General features: G+C 41.4%; 2 protein-coding genes across 3 annotated transcripts; one reads left to right on the plus strand and one right to left on the minus strand.

Annotated features, from left to right (window-relative positions):
- Positions 1 to 1,216: 1,216 nt before the first annotated feature.
- On the plus strand, positions 1,217 to 18,940 carry nnt2 (nicotinamide nucleotide transhydrogenase 2). Of its 2 annotated transcripts, none has more exons than XM_005746846.1 (22): positions 1,217 to 1,346; positions 2,023 to 2,189; positions 2,915 to 3,144; positions 3,465 to 3,664; positions 3,747 to 3,834; positions 3,977 to 4,065; positions 4,153 to 4,340; positions 4,899 to 5,032; positions 5,160 to 5,351; positions 5,861 to 6,011; positions 8,919 to 9,080; positions 9,172 to 9,282; positions 9,392 to 9,537; positions 11,872 to 12,067; positions 12,783 to 13,016; positions 13,540 to 13,700; positions 13,886 to 14,065; positions 14,144 to 14,303; positions 17,739 to 17,820; positions 17,950 to 18,068; positions 18,404 to 18,519; positions 18,620 to 18,940. In XM_005746846.1, the coding sequence occupies exons 2-22, from the start codon at positions 2,060 to 2,062 to the stop codon at positions 18,764 to 18,766; spliced, it is 3,216 nt and encodes a 1,071-aa protein (XP_005746903.1). In that variant the 5' UTR covers positions 1,217 to 1,346; positions 2,023 to 2,059; the 3' UTR covers positions 18,767 to 18,940. The 2 variants fall into 2 exon arrangements, with proteins under 2 accessions (XP_005746903.1, XP_005746902.1); XM_005746845.1 differs by lacking the exon at positions 1,217 to 1,346 and adding an exon at positions 1,602 to 1,919.
- Positions 18,836 to 24,421, minus strand: dtwd1 (DTW domain containing 1). Its single transcript, XM_005746844.1, has 5 exons — positions 24,318 to 24,421; positions 21,701 to 22,002; positions 21,386 to 21,523; positions 19,455 to 19,731; positions 18,836 to 19,332 (listed from the first exon to the last, which is right to left on the minus strand). The coding sequence occupies exons 2-5, from the start codon at positions 21,998 to 22,000 to the stop codon at positions 19,103 to 19,105; spliced, it is 945 nt and encodes a 314-aa protein (XP_005746901.1). The 5' UTR covers positions 22,001 to 22,002; positions 24,318 to 24,421; the 3' UTR covers positions 18,836 to 19,102.
- Between the last annotated feature and the right edge of the window lie 3,388 nt (positions 24,422 to 27,809).

Below are 27,809 nucleotides of genomic sequence, written 5' to 3' on the forward strand. Positions count from 1 at the left end.
TTGCTGTTTCCCCCCGTTTCTTAAGGACATTATTTTTTAGATATAATTTGTCTGCTGCATTTGTTTTTTTTTTTTAGGCCTGTCACTTCTTCTGTTGTTCTCCACTTGTCGATCTAATTTTATGCCTGTCAAACTTGTTATCTTTGGCTTTAATTCATAAATTCAACCGAACAAATGAGAACAAATGATGTGTTTTGTGACAGGCTGCTGGTCTAAACTGTCCAAAGAAAAGATTTGAAATCGGTTCTTTGCTAAATTGTCTGTAATGTGTAGACACAACGCTGGTTCATCTCTTGAGTAAGGTGCCTTTTTATGCTTTTTTTTCTTTTCTTTTTTTGCCTTTTTATGTTTGAATGATTCATAAGTCAGAGTTAGGTTAGCTTAACAAAAAACACTCCTCTGAAAATGGTCAGGTTTAAGGATTGGAATGAAAATAAGTGAAAAAGAATTTGCCATAAACAACAATCATTAGAAAACTATGGATAAGATACTTTAAAAAACCTACCTGCTAAAAATGACCTATTATTGTGTGAATAAATGTTTGGCTGCATGTTTTGTACTGAGGTTATTCCTCAAATATCAAGTAAACATTAAAAAAGAATAATATAATATAATATAATATAATATAATATAATATAATATAAATTTTATTCCCGTAATTACCATTATTATTAATTGTTCCTATCTATCTATCTATCTATCTATCTATCTATAATGCAATTATGGGATTTTATGTAAATATAAATGTAAATATTAATTTATAAACCGATAAGATTGCATTATCACGTGACAGGGACTAACAAAGAGAGGGAGCAGTAATAGTTTTTGCCGTCCAACCATTTACAGGTGGGACAGCGTTCTCTGACTCTCTGGCGTCACCTTGTGTGCAGAAACGAAAATGCTCACTGGCCTAATTAACAACACCGACACCAGGTAGTCCCCAATTACTTGTGCCCAAGATAGACTGAAAGTGTTTGTTCTTACTGATACTGTTTTAACAGCTACTTTATTGCACAGTAAGGACCATAGCCGGTCGGTTCATCCGCTCTAAAATAAAATGACCAGCCAGTGTCTTCCTTCCCGGGCGTCTTAATCCAGCCCTTAATTCTGTGGGAGTGTGGCAGTGTATCAGCCTGCGCAGGGCCTGAAGGAGTTTAGCTGCTTCAGAGGTGGTGATGACTGAAGTCACGTGGGCTTACTATTTATACTCAAATAGTCCGGCAGTGATAAGGAAACTGTGGAAGGTCGTCTGTCTCTCCTTGCAAGCAGACGGGAAGGATTTTGGGGGTATAGGAACCTCGCAGGTGACACTGCTGTGAAACCCGCTCTTTCTGGAAACCTGAAAGGCAAGTGTGAGAACAAGCAAGTCCATCAGCCGGTCTTTGAGTGTGTGACTAGATTACTGGAGAATGAGGAGCAGTGATTTGAGTGTGATTCAGTAAAATGAATGAATGAATGAATGAATGAATGGGAGGGAAGGTAAACAACAAAACGTTGTTGTGACTCAGAAATCAAAACATCAACCAAAGTATGACAAGTTTCCACAGTCATGTGTTTTGTTTTGTCTTTCTGGTTGTGGCATTGTTTGTCTTTATATAAGACAGACCAACATTTGTAAACACCACATTTTTTCCAGTCTTGACTGTATCTGAGCTGTCCCCCCTCCAGCCCCCCCTTTGTTATCTGCACACTGGTTGCTCTTCTCCGGCTCACAACAACCAGGCCACACTTGGCACACTTTCCCCCCTGTGCCGTCATAATTCCAGTTCTCGCGAAGAGAAGCCTGGAGTGTGTAATCAACCCTGTGCTCTGCATGTGTGTGTGCGGCTGAAATGTCACTCTGCTGTTTGTAGACCTCGCAGCACGCATAGTCTGAGTGTGTGACTTGGGGAAAGGGGGGCCCGGGACTTGCTTTGAGGGTATTTTTAAAAAATGATGTTCTTTTTAATTTGACAGCAGATGTAGATGTAGTGTCGCCTTATCGCCAACCTCTGCTTCTCCTTGTTTGTGTTCGTAATCAAGAGCTTAGTAGGAGCCTCAGGGCGGACGCTCAGCAGCCATGTCGACCCTTCTCCGCTGCATCTGTAGCTCCTCTGTCATTCTGTCCCAGCGAGGGGTCCATCTGAAGTTCCCTGGAAGGAGGCATTTCAGGACTTTCCCTGTGTTATGGGACCAAAAGGCCTCCAGAGGTAGGAAATTTACAAATCTCTCTGCTTCACAGAGGACAGGCTGGGCTTGCGTGCTTTCTCGTGTCTGACTTGAGGAATGAGAGCGTAACGGTTCACTCAAGGACAAGCTCCGGCCGGCCAAAGGAGTGGAAAACTTCCACTGCAGATCACAAACTGTTTGCAGCAGGTTGCTAGAGATGTTCTCAAAATAGGGAAAGCTGCTATAAAGCAGACGGCGGCTTTGCTCGTGAGAGCTGCTAACATGTGAGAGCGGACGAGAGGTCAGTTAAAGGTGACCTGTAAAAACTTGACAGCAGTGCGGCTGATTCTGATGACAGCCTTTTGTGTATGGAGCCGGTGCCGTGTGCGAGGCACACGGCACAGAGTGCTCGTCAAAGTTTTGAGTTGCTGAAATCTTTTAAGTTTGACTTTGGAGTGTGTCTGCATAGGACTGCAGGGCCTCTGTGTGTGTGCTGGCCTGGTGCCAATCACCTGCTAATAATGTCTCCATGGTGGCGAGGTCACTACACCATGTAGGGAGAGAAATGTGTAACCTGACACTGTTTCCAGCAACGCAAATCTCAGCTGTACGCGCATGCCTGCTGCGTTGTTGCGTAAAAGAAGATAAACTTATGTCTTGTTGTGTATTTTTTTTGTGTGTGACAAGTTCCAAGTTCTTCACTCTCGGCTGCATTGTTTTATTTCCCCCCCTTTTTTTTCTTTTTCTTTTGTTTTTTTGACCTCAGGTGTGCTCTACAAGGACCTGGTGGTTGGAGTTCCTAAGGAGACGTTACAGAATGAGCGTCGCGTGGCGCTGTCTCCGGCTGGGGTGCAGGCGCTGGTCAAACAGGGCTTCAGGGTGCAGGTGGAAAGCGGCGCCGGGGACGAATCAAAGTTCTCCGATCAGCAGTACAGAGATGCCGGAGCCACCATTACTGATGTTAAGGGAGCCCTCGGCTCAGACTTGGTCCTTAAGGTTCGTACCCGGCATGCTTTGGTCCGCAGATCAGACTCTTCTTTGCAGCTTCACAGCTCAGAAACCGTAATCACCAACAATCTTCTTAAGGCCTCATACTATAGACTCATCTCAGTGCAGCATCTGACACCAATGATCACTTTGAGCTTCCTGATATGTTCCAGTCAAAGTAACCACTCTCCTCTGGTTTGAGTAATCTGTATACTTTGTGAAAATGAGCACTGATGTTTTGATTTGCTGCTACATAAGCAAACTAGATCCACATATCTGTCAGTTATATTTAATTGTGAGTGGAAAATAGATTTTTTTTTTCTGTTTAGGTTCGAGCCCCCAGTTTGAGTGAGGTAGATCTCCTGAAACCCAAATCCACCCTGGTGAGCTTCATCTATCCAGCACAGAACCAGGAGCTGATGAATAAGCTGTCACAGAGGCAGAGCACTGTGCTGGCCATGGATCAGGTGCCCAGAGTTACCATTGCACAAGGCTACGATGCACTCAGTTCCATGGCTAACATTGCTGGGTAAACAAAAATGTATTTTTAAGTCCAGATTTCATCTGTTTGTTTAGTCAATGTAAATGTGACTTGAGTTTTTGTTATGTAGGTACAAGGCTGTGGTTCTGGCTGCTAACCACTTTGGCAGGTTCTTTACTGGTCAGATTACAGCTGCAGGAAAAGTGCCTCCAGCTAAGGTAATAGTCTATGTTTTACTCAACCAAGCATGATCTATTTCGACAGTCAGTACAGCGTTTTCTTTCCTTTCAGTATACTTAAAATAAAAAATGAAGTGTGATGTGAAATCTTGGTACATTTGGATGTTTCTGTTGTAAACAGGTCCTGGTTATTGGAGGTGGAGTGGCTGGTTTGGCAGCAGCTGGGGCAGCTAAGTCAATGGGAGCCATAGTCAGAGGGTTTGATACCAGGTATAAGGTTGGCAACGCCTCAAACTGCAGGCTTATTAATGATGGACAGAATTTTGCTGATAGGCTGGCTGCTTCTTTGACTTTCAGGCCAGCTGCTCTGGAGCAGTTCAAGTCGTTTGGGGCTGAGCCTTTAGAAGTAGACCTCAAAGAGTCTGGCGAGGGTGTTGGCGGTTATGCCAAGGAGATGTCAAAGGAGTTCATCGAGGCTGAGATGGCTCTTTTTGCCAAGCAGTGTAAAGAGGTCGACATTATTGTCAGCACTGCCCTGATTCCCGGTGAGTCACATCGGTACTTTAAGCCACTTTTGCCTTTATCGTTTGGCATCAAAAGTTTCATCACTACTTGCTTTTATTTCATCTTTTCCACAGCAACACTGAACGTCAATTAGAGATAAACATATGAAATATTGCTCTGCAAGCGTGCTGAGAATTTCACTCGCTGTTGGCTTATTTTATTTAATCGAGCAGCTAAGGACTCAGTAGGCTTGGTGGGAGTTGGTCCTAAACATAAGCAACGTATAATTTTATCTGCTGACACTTGAGTAAATTGTCTGCTAGTCTGCCCCTCACTCATCACTTTCAAAAGAGGTGGCGATGGCGAAAAGCCTCCGCTTTGGACTTTGCAACTAGATCTAACTAACCAACGTATGATGGCACAGTGGCCTCGTCCAATTTTTCTATACTGTCTATGGCTTAAGCCCCATCAACCCCATAATGTCGCTTTCATGAGGGTCACTACATCTTTAATACGGATTGACTATCCTCTTTGTTACACAGCATGATGCTGTTTGATGCATCTCATTCCTTTCTACCTGTGGTCCTATGCTCACTCAGGGAAGCGTGCACCCATACTGATCAAAAAGGAGTTTGTAGAGTCTATGAAGGATGGCTCTGTAGTGGTGGATCTAGCTGCAGAGGCAGGGGGCAACATCGAGACCACAAAGCCCGGACAGCTGCATGTTTACAGGGTACGTTTTGGCCTAGCTTGTACATTTGGATAAACTGGATAATTTTAAGGAATGCAAAAGATGTATTTCTGATTTGGGATATATATGATTTATTTATGTATGAATAATGTACTTTTTTGTTAACTAGGGAGTAACACACATCGGCTACTCAGACCTGCCCAGCCGCATGGCCACCCAAGCCAGCAGTCTATATTCAAACAACATACTGAAGCTTCTGAAGGCCATTAGTCCAGACAAGGAATACTTCCACTATGAGCCCAAAGAAGAATTTGATTATGGAACAATTGACCACGTCATCCGTGGGACTCTTGTTATGAAGGTGGAGTTTTTTTTTTCTTCGTGTGACTGTCTCCTGTCAGCTTCCATCCCCACTGGCATCCCTCCTTCCCTCTCAGCATGCGCTGTCAGATCCTGTCATGCTTGGCTAGAGCGCCAATTGAGTACCAAAACAGAGTCCCAGCTGGGAATAGCTCAAGTTGGATCCCAGCAAGAATGTTATGAACGTTTCAAAATACACTTTTCCAGGAATTTAGCTTTGACACATTGTTTATGGCAGAATAAGCACGCAACCTCAATAGGACATATCAGCTTACCTCTTGTTACACTAAGCATTATTCAGCCCCTTAAAAGAGAATTTATCTTTCAAAACCACTGCTAACTGGTTCGTGATTGCTTTTTTGTTTAGCGTAATCCCCTGTGCCGTCCACGAGTTCGTGTTCGAGAGCTCACCCACTGTGTGAAAGTCTTGATGTCTGTTTCTCACGCAAATCTTTTGTGGACTCCTCTCTCCTCACTCTGGTCTTCTTGTGTGTTTTCTGGTGCATTCAGGAAGGCAAGAACATGTTCCCATCACCCCTTCCAAAAACAGTCCCGCCATCGCCGGTGAAACAGAAAACGGTTGCAGAGTTGGAGGCCGAGAAAGTGGCGTCCGTTTCGCCCTTCAACCGCACCATGACCTCTGCTGGTGTCTACACTGCAGGTTAAACACAAACACAGAAGTATTCAGACTTCTGGGACATTTAGCACTGCTTTATTTGGCTTCACTGAGAGGATTTGTTCTGTGTAAAACATTAATTTGTACTGAAATTAAAGCATGCAAATAATCCAATTAAAGTAAAATATCAATTTTCACTATCTTTTGGTTTAAATCAGGGGTGTCCAACTCCAGTCCTCGAGAGCTACTGTCCTGCAGCTTTTAAGCGCATCCTTGTTCCAACACACCTGAATCAAATACTGGCTTGTTATCAGGCCTTTGCCAAACTGGATGGCATGCTGAAAAGAGGTAATCCAACCATCTGATTCAGCTGTGTTAGAGTAGGGATGCATCTAAAACAGGGGTAGACAACTCCAGGCCTCGAGTGCCAGTGTCCTGCAGGTTTTAGATATCACCCTGGGTCAGCACACCTGAATCAAATGATTAGTTCATTCCCAGACCTCTGGAGAACATGGGCTGTATCCCAATTCAGGGTCTGCAGCCTTAAAGTACGCAGCCTCAACGATCCTCAAGGGCCGCGTACTTAAAGACCGCTAAGGCCGGAAGTGCGAGGCTTGTGAAATGGGACGGTCTAGCCGCCGTTGCGCTACCCAGGTTGCTTAGCAACCATGATACTAAATCATAGAGCTGTGTTTGACAGAAATAAAGGAGAAAATCTTTTGTTCATTTGTTTGTTTGTTTCTACATGAGCTTTGATCATTCTCTGTAAGATTAAGGTCAGCTATTGAACAGCGATATTTTAAAGTAAAGGCTTTAAAACCAAGTTAGTACAAACGTCACTAATGTCACATAACTTTGCCAACATGTGGTCAACAGTAATGTTTTAATGTTCTTCGTTATTAAACATTTGCACATAAATAAGTGACATAATATTCAGTACTTAAAGTTTACTCTTCGGCCGCCCCTCATCCGCCGTTTGTTTTCGGCAAAATTATCCACACCCACCGCCACGCTATGCATTCTGGGATATATTGGGCCACGAAGTCTACACTGCCACGTCCTTAAAATTCAGGGAAATGAAGGACGCATTTGAGGGCCGCATTTCGAGCAGCCTTCGAATTGGGACAGCCTTCGTCGCGTCACGGTGACGTAATCGGCCTTAAAATGCGGCCTTTAAGGCTGCAGACCCTGAATTGGGATACAGCCTTCAAGACATGTTGAGGAGGAAATTTAGCCATTTGAATCAGCTGCGTTGGATCAAGGACACATCTAAAACCTGCAGGACACCGGCACTCGAGGCCTGAAGTTGCCTACCCCCGATCTAAAAGCTGCAGGACAGTAGCTCTCGAGGACTCAAGTTGGACACCCCTAGTTTAAATGGTTTGTGTTAGTGTGACATTAATATTAGACAAAGATAACTTAAGTAAATGCAGAAGTTTTTAAATGATTATTTCATTTATTAAGGAAAAAAGCTACCCAAACCTACCTGGCCTTTCAGGTAAAAGTTAAAACAATCTTTGGAAGATCTGAGTCCAGTTACATCTGGCATACACAGCCTTTAATGAAAAGAACATCATACCAGCAATCAAACATGGTGGTGGTAATGTAATGGTCAGGGGTTGCTTTGCTGTTTCAAGACCTGTACAACTCGCCATAACTGATGGAACAATGAATTCTGCTCTCTACCAGAAAATCCTGAAGGAGAATGTCTGGCCATGAGTTTATAGCCCAAAGCTCAAGCACACTTGGGTTATGCAGAAGGACAGTGATCTGAAAACACACCAGAAAGTCCATCTGTTGATGTCTTAAAAAAACAAAATGAAGGTTTTGGAGTTGTCTAATCAAATTGTGGACTAGATTCAGATTTAGATGCTTGACCTTAACCTCCTAGGACCTGGCATCCACATATGTGGACATCACATTTTGGGTTGTCTAGACCAAAATACTAAACTTTGCTCTATAAGGGCCTGATATCCACTTACGAGGACATCATGCTGCCACTGTTCAATCGGAATTTAATGTGAATGTCCTCATATGTGGCTCTCATTTTTCTCAGAAACAAAAATCAGTTAAAAAAAAATAAATTGCGTAACTCTTTGTTGTTACATTCATCAGCTCCCAATCAGCCCAAATGGCAAAGCGAAATTACAAATGCATACCATGAAGTTTGGGTCTTAGGAGGTTAAACAGGTTATTCGTGCTCAAATCCTCCAATGTGGCTGAATTACAATTCTGCAAAGAAGAGTGGGCCAAAATTCCTCCACAGTCACGAGAGACCCATTTCCAGTTTTTGCACATGCTTGATTGCAGTTCTTGCTGCCAAGGGTGGCTCAACCAGTTATTACATTTAGGGGGGAGGTGGTTTTTCACATAGAAGTTTCAGGTAGGTTGGGATGGCTTTTTCCCCCTTAAAAACCTGTTTACTCAGGTTATCCAATATTAAAATCTGTTTGATCTGAAACATTTGGGTATGGCAAGTATGCCAAAAACTAAGAAATGTAAAGTGGGACTGCTTTTCTACATAATGGATATGTGCTGGAAACCTTTGTATGTGGACAAGAAAAGCAATTTGCAATTTAAGCATGTCTCTTTGGGATTTCATTGTAAGATTCATGAGGGGAAAAATCCTTTACTTTCCAGTCTGACTTTGTAATTTTTCCATTTTTAAAACAAGTCATTGTAACAGATCTTACTGTGACCTTTGGAAGCCCCCCTGTAACCGAGCACAGCGATGAATATATTTTTCAGTAAATTCAAACATTTCGCTTCACTTCTTTCAGAGAAACTATGAATCATAATAGCTGGTAATAAAACGACATGTTTATTTGTCTTATTCAGTTATTCCATTCCTTCAATGGTTAAGAAGGGACTGGAAACCAAACTTGAAACTACAGCAGCAGGGAAAGCACAAACATGGCAACAGCAACACTGCCTTGCTCTGTCTCTCTCTAGGCCTGTCTACCTGTCTGGCTCTGGGCATCATCTCGCCCAATGCTGCTTTCACTCAGATGGTCACCACCTTTGGTTTGGGTGGGATAGTGGGATACCACACTGTGTGGGGTGTGACCCCCGCTCTGCACTCACCTCTCATGTCCGTCACCAATGCCATCTCAGGTCAGAACTCATTAAAGTCATGAAAATCTGTATAGATGTGGTGATATTTGAGTGATTCCTTTTTATTTGTTAACAAATTCTTTTCTGTCAGGTCTGACTGCGGTGGGAGGCCTGGTGCTGATGGGTGGAGGTCTCACACCTTCTTCCCTGCCGGAGAGTCTTGCTCTGGCTGCTGCCTTCGTTTCCTCCATCAACATTGCTGGTGTGACATTCAACACTGGACACAAAAATGGCTTCAGTGAACATAAATAATTTCCCACCCAAACAAATGAAAACGGCTAATTCATTCATTTATTTCTGCACCTGTGCAGGTGGTTTTCTGATCACCCAGAGGATGCTGGACATGTTTAAACGCCCCACCGACCCTCCTGAGTACAATTACCTGTATTTGCTGCCTGGGGCTACATTTGTTGGAGGATATGGAGCCTCTGTGGCTGCTGGGTACAGCATCGAGCAGGTGAGACGATGCACATCATGTCATCTCACTCAGATTTGCTTCCACTGACAATCCCCTACTTAATGTAATGTGCATTAAGTAGCTTGACAGTGAAATTAATTGGTTGTAGAGCAGCGGTCCCCAACCTTTTTTGTGCCACAGACCAGTTTATGCCTGACAATATTTTCACCGACCGGCCTTTAACATGTCTTGGATTTGTTGTACTAATCAACAAAATAAAACCTGTACTGGTAGCAAAAAAGTTTTATTCATAAGACACGGGAAAAGACTGAGGGAAACCGAGTTAATAATAAAAACCCTGAAAACCATAAATTTCACACCCGAGCCATAACTCTCGCGGACCTGTACCCAACGACTCATAGACCGGTACCAGTCCGTGGCCCGGGGATTGGGGACCGCTGTTGTAGAGTAGATGGCACTCTGTCTGGTACTTTAGTGTGGTGACCTCTGCTTGCATTTAATTTCATGTATAAATCTGTATCTTACAAAATGAGGATACCATGAAATGAATGCATTATTTAATTTTTATATTTATTAGACTGAAATTGAAATATTATGTTAACTTTAAATATGGCTTACCATTTATGAACATAAATGCAGTTATGTCAGTTTAATAGAAAAGTTAAGCGCGATCAAAAAAGGATTTCAAATACAGAAATGTCCAACTTCTGAAGAGTGTGTTTGTTCTTGCTCTCAGTACTGGATTGTTGCATGAATTACTGCATCAGGTTGCCATGGAGGCAATCCGCTTGTGGATCTGTTGAGTTGTTTCTGAAGCCCATGCTACTTTGATAGCTTGTCTGTATTGGATCAGGTGTTTCTCATCAGGTCAAGTTGTCTGGCCCGTCTTGCACAGTAATAACATGGTCAGCAGGCCATTTGGTACTAGTTTTGGCACTGTGTGAAGGTGACGTGTCCTGCTGGGAAAAGAAAATCAACATCTTCATAAAGCTTGTCAGCAGATGGAAACTTGAAGCTCTCTAAAGCCTCCTTGCAGACAGCTGCACTGACTCTGGAGTTGATAAAACACAGTGGACCAAACATCAGCAACACTGGCAGATGATGTGGCATCTCAAACCATCAGACTGCAGGAAATTCACTCTGGATTTCAAACACCTCGGCTTGTGTGCCTCTTTGCGTTCCCTCCAGACTCTTGGACCTTGATTTAGAAATAAAAAGCGAAATTTACTTGGATCTGAAAAGAGGCTTCGGACCACTGCACAATAGTCCAGTCATTTTTCAGATTGACCCAGGTAAGATGCTTTTGACTTTGTCTCTGATCTTTGTTTGATCTTAGGAAGATCAAACCCCAGCCTCAGTCCACTCGTTCTCCAAAGCTCTTGAATCAACTTCTTTTTTAACAAACCTCTCAAGGCTGCAGGCGTCCCTATTACCTGTGGACACTTTTCTTGTTACTACCACACTTTTCCATTTCAGTCAACTTTCCATTAACGTGTTTTGATGTGCTATATTAATGACCTTCTATGAAAAGAGTCAATGATCCTGCTTGAGAAGAGACTCAGTGATAATCATCTATACAAGTGTCCAGTCAGCAGTCTTCTCCATGATTGTGGTTGTGTGTATTAAGTAGGCTGAATCATTTACAGGTATTTATACTGTTCTTCTAATGACATATTTTTTTGAGTCTACAATATATACAATTTTCACTTGTTGTAACTAACTGATGGGAAATCCTGAACTTCTTTTAAATATTTGAATTTTCTGAGATGCATCTGGTTAGAGACCTCCAAGGTGAAGTGTTTGGGCATGCTGTACTGGGAGGATCTCTCAGCTGATGCGCCCTAGAGAACCTATTAAGCTTTTTATATATATATTTTTTCTCTCACATAGATTCTGTTACTGCAGTAGTGGATGCGTTTTAAACATGTTTTTTTTCCCCCTTTCTACTCTTGGCTCTGCATGAGTCAGTGAGATGGGGAAACTCTCATTATGGTCATGTCAGGTACACAGTTCTGGCTTGAGCATAGAAACCAACCCACCTGCTATTCAAATCTTTTCTTTGAGGGAGTTCACTGTGGGGCTGCATCAAGGCCTGGTAGAGGCTATATAGGGATTTTCTTTAAGTGTGAGCCATGCAAAGATATTAAGTAGAATGTAAGACTATTTAAAAAACAAAAAAAACAAACAAACCCTGTAGATTAACAGACTGGGTCCACTTTGATGTCAGGTCTAGATCAGAAGCTTTCATTTAATTGGAATTACCTCTCATCTTTAAACTAATTTTCATCCTGCTTCTCGATTCTTTGATGACTTATTGATCCATTCTCAACATGTAGCTATGATAAAATGCTGATTCTCACTTTTTCTCCTCAGATGATGTACTTGGGCTCAGGTTTGTGCTGTGTCGGGGCGCTGGCCGGCCTGTCTGCCCAGAGCAGCAGTCGCTTGGGGAACGCCCTCGGCATGATGGGAGTGGCAGGGGGCCTTGCTGCCACCCTCGGTGCCCTCAAACCCTCACCGGAGCTGCTGTCTCAGATGTCTCTGGCTATGGCCGGTGGGGGAACCCTGGGTAGGTGGCTCCATGCATTCAACTAAAATGGATATGATATTGTGTTCACTGATATTTCTTTACTTAAACTGCCCCCCAAAAAAACCTCTTGTGCTGCAAAATGCCCACTGTAGCTTCACAGCGCTTCTAATTTCATCTTGGAACAACTTAAGCGGTATGCCCTGCTGTTTCATTGGGTCATGTGAAGGAGACTTGCAAATAACGTAGCACCTCAAGGTTTCAGTTTTCAATAAAAAATAAATTGATCAAGTTTCGGCATGAGTCCTCTGAAGTCTAGCGGTTTGTTTCGTTATTAGCTCCTCCTAGCTAATTCATAACATGCATCAATCACTCTGTTGTACATGTTAATCGTAATTTAAGAAGCAGGAAGATGAATGGCAGTGTAATCATCCTAAGAATGAGCGCATACACACAGCATTAAGAGCCGCATAGTTTTCAAGAAAACGCAATTAAATCCTCAACTTTGAACTCCTAGGATTACCTTTTGAAGAACTGGCCCCATAACTAGAAGCAGGTGTCTGCCTTTTAACCATTTTTTCCCCTTTTTTCTTTCTTCTTTTTTTAATTTCATGTTTTTTTTCAATGCCCTAAATGTTTCTAGCAGTCAGACTCTGCCAATGTGCATGCGAAGTGTAGTTCTGGTGTTTAACTTTTTTTGGCTGCTTTTTTAAATTTTTTTTTTTTTTTTTTTACTTTCTTCATATCTCAACTACAGGTCTGACCATTGCCAAGCGTATTGAAATCTCAGACTTGCCCCAGCTTGTGGCAGCTTTCCACAGCCTTGTGGGCCTGGCGGCTGTTCTCACATGCATTGCCGAGTATATGATTGAGTACCCTCACCTGGATACTCACCCAGCTGCAGGTGTGCTCAAGACTGTGGCTTACCTGGGCACTTACATCGGAGGCGTCACATTCAGTGGATCACTGGTGGCCTATGGCAAGCTTCAAGGTAATCGATCTGACACTAATCTCTCATTTGCACATTGTCAGTCCATATCTGACGAGGTCAGTCCCTGTCAGATCTGACCATAGCTCTTCTTATTACACACAAATCTCTATGAAAACACATCAGGTTGTCTGGCCGGCTGCTGATTGTTCCTTTCATCTACTGAAAGCCAAAGATCCCCTCTTAAATCCAGGAGTTTCTGTGTAAGTGTCAGCACTCTCTAATTTGCGCTTTAGGCCGACCAATCAAGAGGAACACATGAGAAGCTCTGGTAATTTGCCATGGGAAGGGCAGGCCAGTGACTGGATGGCTGTGGTTGGTAGAGGGTTGCTGGCTGATTTGTGGATGAGACAGATGCTCAGACAGCTGATTAGAGGCTTTCGCAGATAAGTCTGAGGGTTCAAAGACACCTGACACTGGTTAAAGAAAAGCACGCTCACTTGTTTTGTCTTGTTCCTTTTAAACCCTACAAAAGTGTGAGAACAGTTTCTCTTCCCTCTCTGAAAAATTTGTTTTTTGGTTGTAGGTCTTTTGAGCTCTGCCCCCCTGCTGCTACCTGGACGGCACATGCTGAATGCCAGTCTGATGGCAGCATCTGTTGGAGGCATGGTGCCCTTTATGCTTAGTTCCAGTTATGGTACGGGCATGGGGTGCCTGCTGGGAGTGTCTGGGCTTTCCACTGTCATGGTGAGTTTGTGACCATTATTAAAGCTGCCAACAGGAAGGGGGTGGGGGGGGATTGGCAACATCTCTTTCAGTGAATTTACATTTCAGCAGTTGATTTTTAATGTAAGTATTGTTTTGTCTAACTTGGAATATGTTAAAATACTTGTTTGTTTTTTGTTTTGTTTTTCTGATTCAACCTGTCATAGGGTGTAACGCTAACAGCAGCCATCGGAGGTGCTGACATGCCCGTGGTCATTACTGTGCTGAACAGCTACTCAGGATGGGCACTATGTGCCGAAGGCTTCTTGCTTGACAACAATCTCATGACAATTGTTGGAGCGCTGATTGGCTCCTCTGGTGCAATCCTCTCCTACATCATGTGTGTGGTGAGTAGATGCACATTTCCAGCATTGTGCATGAAGTAAAAGGATACAAACGTGTCACTGGGCTGCTTCTTCCTCAAGGCTATGAACCGCTCCCTGCCAAACGTGATCCTGGGCGGGTACGGCACCACCTCAACATTGGGTGGTAAGCCCATGGAGATTGTTGGCACTCATACCGAGGTCAATGTGGATCAAACCATTGACATAATCAAAGAAGCCAACAACATCATCATTACTCCAGGTACACACTGTTTTACAGATGTCTTGAAGCACTGTTGAGGAATGTAATTTTCAGCTTTGTCATTGGTAACTTTTTCTAACCAACCAATCTGTGAAACTGATCTTTTATCAGTTTGTTTTGTTTAATGTAGGTACCTATATTACCACAATAGTACCCCACTTGTAAGTGACTGTATTTAGTTATTAGGTTGCACTATCTAGTTTGATTAGCAGTGTATCCGACCATCCAAAAGCAATGGACAGTGCACAAGAAAGGTGAAGAAAAGGGTTCAGGCAGGGTGGAGCAGGTGGAGATTTAGGATAGTGGAAAGACTGAGATGATTTTTGACAGAAAGATAGCAGCAGGAATAAAAGGAAAGGTTTACAAGATGGTAGAGGGACCTGCTGTAATGTATGGTTTGGAGACTAGAAAATAGGAAGCGTAAATGGAGTTGGCAGAGCTGAAGATGCTAAGATTTTCATTTGGGTACATCAGAGGAACAGAGCAGGCTGATCAGCTTGGAAACAAAGTTGGAGACGCAAAGCTGATATAGTTCAGAGATGGGCAAAAGAGGAATGGTGGATATATTGGACAAAGGATGTTGAAGATGGAGCTACCGGGCAAGAGGAAAAGAGAAAGACCACAGAGAAGATTCATGGATGTAGTGAAGAAGGACATGCAGAGGGTGGGTGTGACAGACGAGGATGCTGGGGAGGGGTGAGATAGAGGCAGATGAATTGCTGTGGCGACCACTAAAGGGAGACGCCGAAAGGAGAAGAGAGAGGGAGAGCGAGAGAAGAAGAATCCTGTGTCGTCATGTTGGATCAAGTGAATGAAGACCCTATTCATAAAAGCCTAGAGGTTAGACAGTGACTTTCTGGCATCTACAGGCTGATAGGGAAAATGTGCTGTTTTATTTTTGTTTGTTTCCCCCCAACCTGCTGGTGATAACCTTGCGCTGCTCTTATAGTTAATGGTAGCAAAATATGGTTGACCACAGCAATCTAGTGACCAAAGCTATTCTAAGGAGGTTTTTGGTGTAACACCCTGTTTGATTGGGGAGCAGGTTGCAGTGAATGAAGATACATCATTTCTTTTAATTTTTTTTTTAAAATGACGAGTCATTGGGCCATGTCCAATATGGAGAACAACTTGAGCATAATGCACTAAGAAAATGCATAATAAACGTCTACTGTGTATACTATGTAACATGCAGGTAAAATAATGCAATCTTACTCACTGAACTGGATCTTGGATTTTATTTAATTTTTTTTAATTGGCTGTCTCAGAGCGTGCCATATTATTTATCAGATAAGCATTACAAATGTTCTGCAGGGCTAAAGGAAGGATGTCAAACTCATTTTACATTGTGCCACGTACGGCCTACTTTGAGCTTAAGTGGGCTGGACTGGTCGAAATCCCCTTTGTTTATTTAAGAGACTGATAATGTCCTTTTAAAAAAAGATTGTAAAGCATAAAAACGGGAAGTTTCTGTGATCTGCTTATCTATTAATTTACTTTGGTATAATCGATGTGGAAGGTCTTTATTAGTAGGAAAAGCTGTAAGTCTTTTCCATAGCTGATTCGGTGGGCTAGCTTGGATTCTTCGGCTGGCCAGTTCTGGCTCCCTGGGTCTCACGTTTGAAGGGTTTCCAGCAAAATGAATTAGCTGAGGTGAAGGCCAGCAGACAGATATATAGCCACCTGTAATGGCATCTATGTGTTAATGAAGCCATGTCTTTAAGCTCAAAGATTGAATTTAAACAGATGAGTTAAAATGGAGACAAAGTGTTTTGGTATGTCTATTTCTTTGTGTTAGCTTCAAATGGCCATTTAAGAAACTGTTTTTGGCACTCCATCAATGGTTTCAGGTGTGTTGTGTTATCAGTTGTTAATTAAGTCTTAAGCAGACATGAAGAGCAGGTAGCAAGTTAGATAACACCGTGCTTCACCCAAAGTTTCCTCATTTTTGAAGTCCTTAGCTATAAGTTGTTTCATCTGGGGGGAAAATTTTTTTTTAGTGCTGCACAAAAAATTATGTAAACTGATATAAACTGTTAGAATTTGGGCTAAAGCCAGCTTGCAATCAGTGCATTGGAAGAATGCTCCACCATGATTTATATTTTTCTTCAAAGGTCAGCTACTTTTGTCATTTGCCACTTTGTCTGTAAGCAAATTTTGGTGGAAGCTTTAAATCGTCTACATAAGTAGAAAAACCTTTCCCCCCCCAGTTGAGGGTGGAGACGGTGCTGGAAACAGATGGAGCCCTTTAGAGACGGGTGTAGACAGGTGTAGAAAGAAACTTGGACTAACATAAGAGATTTATATTGGTGCTCCTGTCAGTAGATGGCGTGGAGTCCAAATGTCATTTTTCAGATCATTAGTTTAGATCAGTACCATCATCTATCTCCCACATAACTGCTTTCACCTGACCAAAAAAACCAAGCAAAAAAAGTTGCTCTGTGAGATCAAAAACAGCTCTGGGAAAGCCCAAATGTTTTGCAGAGTACTTGGAAATGGTCAGGCATCTGATGGTAGCGTTTTCATTAAACTCAGAATGCTGAACTGTAGTGACCACAAGAGGGAGTAGTTAGTTTGTTCACAAACTGTCCACGGGGCCTAAATAATGGTGGTTTGGATTTCAGAGTGTGAGATAATGCCCACATCATGATTTATTAAGCAGAAAAGCCAGACTTGTCTGACAAATGAGTAGCTGTTGAACGGCCTGTGCGAGAGGAACCACTCCGTGTAGCTTGGATACCAGGATTGCTGTTTTTTTTTCCAATGGCTCCGAATCGGTGCAGAGACAGCTGTGTGGTCGAACATGCTGGTTTGATTAGAGAAACAGTGAAAAATCATAAGGGCTATTCGGTCCAGACTCTCCATGTGCTGTCAACAACAAAGCACGGCAGTGAGGAAACAGAAGGCTCCGGCTGTTTGGGGAATTATAGAAGATACAGGATACAAGTCACTGGCTTGGAAAAACTCGATTAGGGGTAATGCTGAACTCTAGAAGGTACCTGACCACCAGGGTTAAGCAGGGGTTATGCAGACAGAGGGTAACTAGCTCTTTGCACGCAGGGGACCCCAATGCACACCACACATGCAAAAGTTTTCCTTAGAAAAATGTCTCTCAGACTTTTGGCTGCTATGATTTAACACAGAGAGGAGTCTTGTGGTGGTGGAGGACAAAAGAAGGAATGAAGGGTGATGAATATGTGGCTTTACTGTTGTCCTGCAGGACTGCTGTGCCTGTCATTTAGAAATGAACAATAGCTGTGAAATACTTATCTATGACCAGGCACCCATCCAATAAAAGAAAAGCTGTTTGACAGGAGACTCAAGCAACCTAAAGGGATTATGGAGTATCTAGATAGGATATAACCATTATATTCCTACTAAGTTCAAGAGGCCAATTTGCTCAGCTATTGCAAGTTTCTATATTTATGTTGTTAGGTTGGGGTCTGTGTGCGGCCAAAGCCCAGTATCCTATTGCAGATATGGTGAAGATGCTGAAGGAACAAGGCAAGACTGTGAGGTTAGTTTGTACACACGTGTATATACACACACAAGGCAGGACATTCTTTTATCAGTGTGTGTGTGTGTGTGTGTGTGTGTGACAAGTTTTCAGTGAAAAATCAGTGATGTGCTGTAACATCTCCAACAGGTTTGGCATCCACCCAGTGGCCGGTCGTATGCCCGGCCAGCTGAACGTACTCTTGGCCGAGGCTGGCGTTCCCTATGACGTGGTCCTGGAGATGGATGAGATCAATGACGACTTCCCAGGCAAGCTCCGTTTTTAAAAATAAATTCTAGAAAGATCTGTTATATTTACCGTTACACGGCTGTCACTTTGGCAGGGAGGTGTTGGATTAAATTACTCGATTGGTGACTTGTAATAAACGCATCCGTTCCTTTTCATCTGCGCTTGAAGTGGCCACATGTTATGTCTGGATACTTGGATGTGCCAAGTTATTAGGACAACACTCATTGTTTTCTTAGCAACCAGGCACGCAGGCTGACACACATGGTTCTGTTTATGGTGGAGGGAGATTAGTGCAGCGCCGGAGTTTGAGTTCATCCGCCTTGTGCGTAAACGTGTAAATGTTTATGACCCACAGAGACAGACTTGACGCTGGTCATCGGTGCCAATGACACGGTGAATTCGGCGGCGCAAGAAGATCCCAACTCTATAATTGCTGGCATGCCGGTCCTGGAGGTGTGGAAGTCCAAACAGGTTGGTCTGCCTTTATTAGATGAAATGTGTTTGAGGATATGGTACCAAAATAAGAAAAATCTAATCATATACCACCTTCTTTTCTTACTATTACCACCAGGTGATAGTGATGAAGCGTACTTTGGGTGTGGGCTACGCTGCAGTAGATAACCCCATTTTCTACAAGCCCAACACATCTATGTTGCTGGGAGATGCCAAGAAGACTTGTGACAGTCTGCAAGCAAAGATTCGAGAGACCTTCTACTAATTACAACTCATTACTGCCGTGTACAATTGTTAAGAACTTAAAAGTTATTAAAATTTTTGGCACATGAGATACTTATTTTACAAAAACAAGTTTATTGGGTCTGCAACAAATGTGATTACAGCAGAACACAAACATCATTGTGCACTAATTTGTAAATTAAAATGTTTAAATGTATCAGAAATTCCTTTCTTTGTACTACTACATACACACTGTCCATTCATGCATAGGAAAATGTCATTCGAGTTCAAAAACTAAAAATTATTTTTCTGCATAATCAGAATCTATTAACATAAAACGCTTCAGCTACAGTGTTTGATGTCTTTTAGTTTGTCCTCTTCAGCATTTTCCAGCAGAGGTTTTGGCTTTGTTAACAATTGAGTGCAGGTAGGAGTAGAAGAAGAGAAGGTTGTCGTATTCTCCGCTGTACTCCTCGTCGAGGCAATGCTCGTGGAAGTCCATGAGAAAATAATATATGGCTTCGATAGTAGCTAGATAAGTGTCCGGCTTGCCCTTTTGATGACGCCAGAAACACGTTTTTCTCATCTTCAACTCTACCTGGAGCAAATCTGGGGGAGAAACACGTCAGTCACAACATCGTGAGATCATGGTAAATTCAATTGTGAGTGAATAATCACCAGCAGTCTCGAGTTCTTTGGGAACCCACTCAAATGCAATCTTTCATGATTACCTTGCAGTCTCTCGTCTGTGCTGATCTTATTGGTCTGGTTCCATGTGCTGTCAATGAAGACCACCCTGTGTAGGGGATCCACCTTTGACACTGAGCTTTTTGCTTCATCTGGCGTCCCCGACTCTGAGCTCTCAGACGTGCGTGTGGAACCTTGAACTTGCTCAGTTTTTAACCTCTTTCTGCACGGTTCATCAGCGGAGTCGTGTGACCTGTCATGTAAACACTTCATCATGTCTTGAACTGAGACGGCCCTCGGACCAGGGAATACCAACACCACCTGGAGCGAGCGAAGACGGAGAGGAACGCCATCATGCAAACTGTGCTGGGGCATAAAATGTGTCTCGAACACGTGTTTTTACAGTGGGGTGATTTATAAAAGGCTAAATTTAGGAAGCAGAGAACAGGATGTAAACTGTTTGACAGGTGAGGGATAAAGTTGAAGAAGTGAAAACACTAAATCAATTGATTTAAATAAATGAGAAGACAAGAAAAACAATACAAATGTATGGCTTGTGGACTAAACTCATTCAGCTGAAATAACAATCTGATTGCATAAGTGCTGTGAGCTTTGAACTGAAGAATGAAGCTGCAGCAAATAAATCTAAATCTTTTAGAAATGTTTCACTGGTTGTTTGCAGACTGGGTAAAAATCTAAGATTTTTATGCTGAAAATAAACAACGGTACAAAATGCAAAAGATAAGCATTTACTGATAAGCATTTGTTTTAGTGTAAAGTCAATTCTGAAAGGGAACCATCAGTTTACAAAAGGGGAGTGGCTTAACAAACCAAAAAAATTTGACTTTAGTGGAGAGCAACAGTTTCAGAACATACGCTTAAATTAGATTTCTGCACTAAAATAGAAATGAATACAGTTAATTCAACATAGTATCGAGAATTATTGTAAGCAACAATATAAAGAAAAAGACTAATAGATGCCAAAGAAAATGCTAAGTCAGTGATATCAGACATTGGTTCAAAACTAGCAAAAGCCGCTGCATAATAAATACTCAACTACTTCCATTTGTTTTAGTGTAAAGTAAATTCTGAAAGGGAACCATCAGTTTACAAAAGGGGAGTGGCTTAACAAACCAAAAAAACAAAACAAACATTCCTCTTAAAATGGTCAGGTATAAAGACTGGACTAAAAACAATGAGTGAAAAAGCAGCCAAAATCCAAAGACAAACTTTGATAGACCTTCAGAAAGCCTGAAGAACTATTGCTCAATAACAAAAAAATTGCTTTCGTCTTGGAAGAAAAAATGGTGAGTGACTCAAGACTGTTGTATAGAGAGCTCAGTGAAACACACGGGCGCAGCTCCTTTGCGCAATCACCTTTCCTCAGTTTGCTATGGTGGGCTTGTGTAATGTTTTTGTCACTGAGAAAGTTTTTAAACTTACAATGACTCCGACCACTGGATCGGATGAAAATAACAGTTCGCACGATCCCTTTTAGTTCTCGAAGCTTTTAAGTCTTTTTGGTACTAAATACACAGAAAAGTCCAAAAACTACATATGCCGCCCCGCTCTTTATATTATACACTCCAACAAGCCATCCAGCAGGCCTGATGGGATCTTTTGAAGCGCTGTTCTGGCCTGTAGGCCATATGTTTGACACTCATGGATTAGTAGATGAGAGAAAATCACTTTTGATGATCAATTTAACCTCTGTTTCCAAACAAAACATGCCACATGCTTTTCTGTGTTGTGTCATAGAAAACTGAATATGCTATTTGACCGAGTAGTGAAAACAAGACAAGTGAAGATACAAAAAAGTTTTCTGGGAAGTAATTTCCAGATGAATCAATCATAAACGTAATTGTTAGCTGAAGCCACATAAGGTACAAGGCAGACAGCATGTTTTACAGTTAAATAAACTCCATTCTTTCTTTAAGGATAAAAAACACAACTACAAGGATAAAAAAGAACTAACCTTGTCTTTTTGGTACTCAGGTATGCAGGGGTAAGTATATATTGTGATGTCACTGGGTGCGAGAATCTTGGCGTGGATGGCAGTGCTCTTGCCATCTGTCTCGTTGGGATGCTTGATGATGTCTATCTTCACAGGAAGCTGAGTGTAACACACAGTGTGTAAAGTCAGGTCAAGGGGAGAGTTGGATTTCAGCAACATCATGCCAAAATATTTAACGTTAAATAATTTTAAAAAAAGGCATTTTGCAACCAATTAAGACAATGGTGAAGGCCTCTGTTAAAAGACAAAGCAGGTGAGTCCTAACCTCCTACAAACCTTCACTGTGGGGACATCTTGCAGGCTCATGCCCACTAAGGAGCAGCATGTGTAGCAGAAGAACATCCTCGAGCCTCCACATTTAGAGCACTTTAACCTGCCCCTTTGCTGTGCTTCCTCTAGCACTGCATGTGATGCCAATTTGAGCCCTTGGAGCTGCTGACTGGGAAGCTCACGGGAGTCGGATGAATCAGAGGCCAGTGTTTTTTCCCGGCAACTGGGATGATGACGCTGGTCCTGATCCAGGCCGCTCATTTTTGCTCTGTTGACAGACTTGTCTTGGAGCACAAGTACACTCATAGCTGATGAAGAATAACAGAGCAAATAATGCCAATATTAGCAGACATAAATAATCTAACATTTACAAAGAATTAAACTCAAAGGACACAATAACATGGAAAAAGCTAGTTATAGAGCTAAGAGTTCATTAAAATTGTGCGTGACTGGTAATGATTAGATTGGAAAATTTGTTGCTGTGATAGTACGGTGCAGCTTGAATGCTTTTCATCTAAAAAATTTCATAAAACAGAGCATTGTAACTCTTGGAATGAGTAAATCTTTTAAAAAATAATGTTTCATTTAACTATTTTATTGTAGCGTCTTATGATTTTACATTGACCAGATTAGAAGCTAGTATAAATTAATACGAGTGGCAAGATCATCATGTTAGTTCTGCAGTTCTGGTAACTGAATAAGATCACATTATATGACATTACCCATTTCTGGTTCAAATATGAACACGTCAAATTCCCAAACGTCACATTGTGAGCACAGTCACTGAGATAGAAGTTCTTAGAAAACAGAAAACCATAAATCTTGTTAATGGAAATATCTAATTAGTCAATCACATAGCAGTAACATAATCCATTTAGGATAGTAGTAGACATGGTTCCAGAGGACATGAAGAGAAGATGAGATGAAGTTCAAACCAAGCATCAGAAAGAAGGAGAAACCCATAAAAATGATCACTGAGCTATATCAGAGCCTAAGACAACTAACCAAGTGGGATACTAACTACATTAAAAATAAATGGGAAGAAAAACTGAATACAGAAATTTCGCAAGAGGGTTGGCACTCAATGCTGAAAGCACAGCACACCTAGAGGAGCTCCAAAAATTGGAGAATATTTGGCTGGAAATGCTTAGTTCATTTTTTCATCACACCAAAAATAAGGAGCAAATTCTGAGAATCATTGGAGCTCTGCTGGAAGCAGTGTGGGAACCTGTGTGCCAATCATACCTATAACTTTTAGACATGTAATAAAATAAAGCCCTTTTGGGATCAGATTTACATGGAATTGTCTCAATTATTTGGATATAAATAGCCCAAAGTGTGAAAAAACTTCCTTTGAATAAATGGGAAAAAATTGACTTCCTATCTTTAAGGGTCTGGGGATAGTGAGGATAAGAATTACTTATGATATGTGCTGTACAAATCATGACACGAACTGGTGAGCCCCATGGTTTTGTTTGCCGTTCTGGATTGTCTGTTGTTATAATGAAAATGATACATAGAAAGTTTGAAAGAAAGAAAGAAAGTTTGAAAGAAAGGTCATTTAAGTGCCTTTGAACAAGGCATGGCTGTTGATGCCAGATGGGCTAATCTGAGCTACTGGGGTTTAAAGACAATAGGAAGAAAAGTGTCAGTTCTGTAGGTGAAAATGTCTTGTTGCTGCCAGAGGTGAGAGGAGAATGGCCAGATTGCATCAATCTGATCGCAAGGCAAGAGTAATTCATTAACCACTCGTTACAACCAAGGAATGCAGAGAGCATCTCTGAAGAAACATGTTGATGACTACAGTAGCAAAGGACCACATCAGGTGCTGCTCCTGTCTGCTAAGAACAGGAGACTGAGGCAACAACTGGTAAAATTGAAGACTGGAAAAATGTTGCATGGTCTGAGTCTCAATTTTCAAATGGTAGGATCACAATTTGGCAAAAACAGCATGAGAGCATGGATCCATCATGCATTGTATTAACAGTACTGGTATTGGTGTAATGGTGTGGGGAAGATATTCTTGGCAAACTGGCCAATCTGTAGCGACTGTGAATCAAAAGTTTACATCACCTTGATGAATCGATGACACGTAGAATTAACGCACCTCTGAAGATTAAACTAGCAGGGTGTGCCTAATCAAGGGGCCAGTGATTGTATGTACATACTGTTGAATTTCTGATAAACATGGGGGATCGTAAGCATCAGCTAATGGGGAAACGCTGGTGTCCGAGTGTAGCGCGTTTGCTAAATACAGATTAGTAATTAGCACATGGATAGACAACATGAAACGTTGCTCTCTTTAACCTCTCTCTAGCGCAGTGAGATGTGATAGAGCAGAAACCGTACACCTGCAGCTTGCAGTTACTTTTCTTTGAAACCACAGACAGTATAAAAGAGTCAGTATTTTACACTGCCCATGCTTCAACATAGTGGAGCTAGCTTCTGTTAGCAAGCGTCACGTTTCCTCAGCCCCCGCTGCTAGCGTTAACAGACACAAGTCAAAAAGTCTAGTTAAGAGGAGCGAAGATCAAATGAAGACGGATGCACTGTTGTGCACTGTTAGCTCAACTGGGTTCACTAGCTTAGCTACATAAAGAAGTCCCATTATAAAAGTGCCTACCAATGAAGTGCACAACGGCATGAGCGTCTTCTTCTACGCCGGAAGCACAGCTCCGTGTGAAGGAAATGCTGGGTAGTTACCTGTCGCTAAGCAACGAATGTGCTACTCGGTGCCCTTTGGGGGTGTTATGGCAGGCGATTTATAAATATATATTTATAGATGGTTAATTTTCAAAATGTATCAAAGTAAAGTGAATAAATGAGTGTGCTTTAATCCAGTAAAATAAAATTACGAAGTTAGGGTTAAGTTACTCATACTAGCAGCCAATGAACGTCAACTCTCGCACTTATGTATTTCGGTAAACGTTAGAAAGAAAAAAATTTTTTTTTTCTTAAAATAAAACACAGTTTATGATCATGTAAACCTCTAGATTTTAAATGTACAAGTTAAATTACAAGTTTAATATTAGACACACACTGTGTATTGTGATGCTTTTTGTTGCATTTAAAAATACAACATTTTGGGCAATTTAAAAAGAGTATCGCATAGTTCTCAAAAATATTTAAAATAATATATTAAAAATAACCTTAAAGAAAAATCCTTACAGACTCTGCTTATTCATATGAATCTGGTCCGTGGCAATAATTACAAATTCCAGAAAGCACACATTTTGCTTGGAGCAAAAAATAATTTGCTACCAGGAAATATTCAAAGTATGTTTTCTGTAGAGAACATAGCTGTAATTTAAGGGGTTTTAGCAACTTCAAAACTATATTAATGTGTGTACTACCAGAAAATGTTTTAGTGTTTACGAGTCAAAATCTGGAACAGGTTGAGTGTGGAAGCAATTCAAAAACAGAAATAAAGATAGAGATTTTCCTGATATAGAAAAAGATATTTGGCTTTTAGTATATATCTGTATATCTCTGTTTGTAAACACACAATAATATGGTAATATTTTGGTAAATGGATTGGATCTTTGTAGCACCTTTCAGCTCTATCTGAGCACTCAAAGGACTTTATCCAGCTTGCCTCATTCACCCTTTCATACAAGTACTATTTGTATACATATGCGGTTTCTATCTAATATTTACACATGCTCATACTGAGATTATTTCATCAGAGATGAACTTGGAGTTAGTATCACACCCAAGGGTATTTGGCATGCAAACTGGAGAAGGCAGGAATTGAACCACCAACCTTCTGATAATTAGATGACCTGCCTGACATCCTGAACTACAACTACAGCCGCCTGACCCTTGCATAGTGTACATATTCTGTGTAACAAAAATAGTAACAACAATAATTTATTATAGTTGCTGTACACCACCCTTTAAAACCAAATAATCAAGCTGTGATTGTGCAGGCTGCCAGCTTCAGTTCAAGGGGTTTGACTAAAACCTTTGTATTAACTGTAAAAATTACAGCCTTTTTATACACCACCTACCCTCCATTTTCACAGTCTCAAAAGTTTGGACAGCAGAATGATAAGCTGTTTAGAAGCCTCATCCCTCCTCCTTTCATGGCAGTTTACACAGACTGCCCAAACTGCCCTTTCATGGCAGTTTGGGATTGAAGTTGCTTTTAGTAGTTTTTAACTGGAACTCTCAATATGACGTCAAATTAATGTTTATGAAAGCGATGGTGGCTAAATATCCAAAAAAGCAAAGTTTAGGAGTGGCCAAATCAACAATTTGGTGCATTCTTAAAAAGAAGAAATGCACCAAAGAATGCAGAATTCTTTCCTTGGTTAAGAAAAACTCTGTCACAACATCTAACTGAATGAAGACTACTTGGGGAGCTAGGTGTTTCTAGGTGTATAGGCCTACAGATAAGACAGGTTTTCATTAATGTAAATACAGATGATTTACAACTAGGTGCAAACCACTAATTAACCTCAAGGACATGAAGGCCAGATTAGATTTTGCAAGAAGACTGTCATGGTCCTGAGTCTTTGACCCAGGTTTTTGAGTTTGTTTAGGCTTGCTGTTCTTTCTTTGGGAATATTGAGATTTTAATATTCAGTTTTGATAGTCTCTGAGTTTTGTTACTTGTATGTCTAGTTTTTGGTTCTTGTTTAATTTCATTCTCTTTCGTGTCTGTCTTAGTCTCACCTCTGTGTGTCCTTCCAAGTGTCCCCAGTGTGTAGTCGATGAAGTCTGTTTATGAATGTCAAGTTCGATCTCTGTCCCTCGCTCTCTCTTTGTCTTTCGCTCTGTCTCGCTCCCTCTACCATGACCGCAACATCTAAAAGAGCCGGCGCAGTTCTGGGAAAAATCTTTGGACAGATGAAACCAAGATGAACTTTTATTAGTTATCGTCATGATGGGATGAAAAAAGAATGGAGAGGGAGGGAAATAGCTCATGATCCAAAGCATACCACATCATCTGTCTTTCCTAGATAGATCGACTGAAAGATTGATAGACAGAATTACCTTCATGCTTATGATGAGTGGATGTAAACTTAGGACTGCACATTTATTTAGGGGATTAATTAGAAATATTTCCCAGCACAGTGATGATTTTTGCATTTTAGTAGTTTGTTTTGTTTGGTGGTGTTGTTGTAGGGCACAATAGTTTGAAAGCCAGTGGCGCTTTTTACTTCAGTTACATGGTACTAACCCAGTGAATTACTCCTTGGTATGTCAAATACAAATTTATATTGTAATCACTGTGTGGTCTCATTTGGCACCGATTTAATTTACTTCTCAGTAAAAGTGTGATGCTGCAGCGAGTTGCTGGAGGTCCTGATCTTGTTTCATAATAATCTGGTGGTCTGGGGATTCCGTGCAAAGAGCTGCAAATACAGAATTCCCCAGGTTGCATAACAACAGATTTCCTCCAGGGAAACAAAGTTTTACAGCCCTGAGATGTATCAAGTTCAACTGAGTGTTCCCTCTCCCCCTCCTTCAGGGCCTCCCCTTTCTCCCGCAGCCCCAAGTCCACTGCTTCACTTTGTACGAGACTCTCTAATGTCTCTCCCTGTTACTCTTCACTCAAATTAGTAACTTTCCCCCTATTCTTCTTTTCCCTATTGCACTGTTCAAAGCGAGTGTCAGACACTGCAATTGTCTGCATATGGTGCTTGTAATGTGGTGCACATGTTGCTTTCTGTGCATTCACTTTCACAATGATGCTGCTGACTTGAACAACAGTAATTACAGCTAGTTAGTTACCGGTTCTCTGTTTCAGAACTACTGTTATTATCTGGTAATATAGAACTTTGATTTCAGATTTAAGTTTTTAATTTGACTGTAAATTATCAAGACTGGGGATGATTGAACAATATTGATGGACAACATATTCGGCTGAATGTCAATTTATTTGCACACATGATATTTATATTTGTATTAATAGTGATGGTAATAATATTACAGGGCACTGTTTTTTTTTAATGGGAAGTGACTTTGTCATTATGTTCCTTACTTGCAAGAGTTTTGCAAGTAAGGATTTCAGTGATTTTTGATTTCAGAAAGAAAGAGTCTTGGAACACTGTGTAAGCTGTAAGAATTTATGTCCGATGTGCCTGTGTTGCATCTTTTTTCTTGGACG

The sequence above is a fragment of the Pundamilia nyererei genome, unplaced genomic scaffold, assembly GCF_000239375.1.
Source record: "Pundamilia nyererei isolate P.nyererei 1_Seehausen unplaced genomic scaffold, PunNye1.0 scaffold00184, whole genome shotgun sequence".
Taxonomy (NCBI): Eukaryota; Metazoa; Chordata; class Actinopteri; order Cichliformes; family Cichlidae; genus Pundamilia; species Pundamilia nyererei.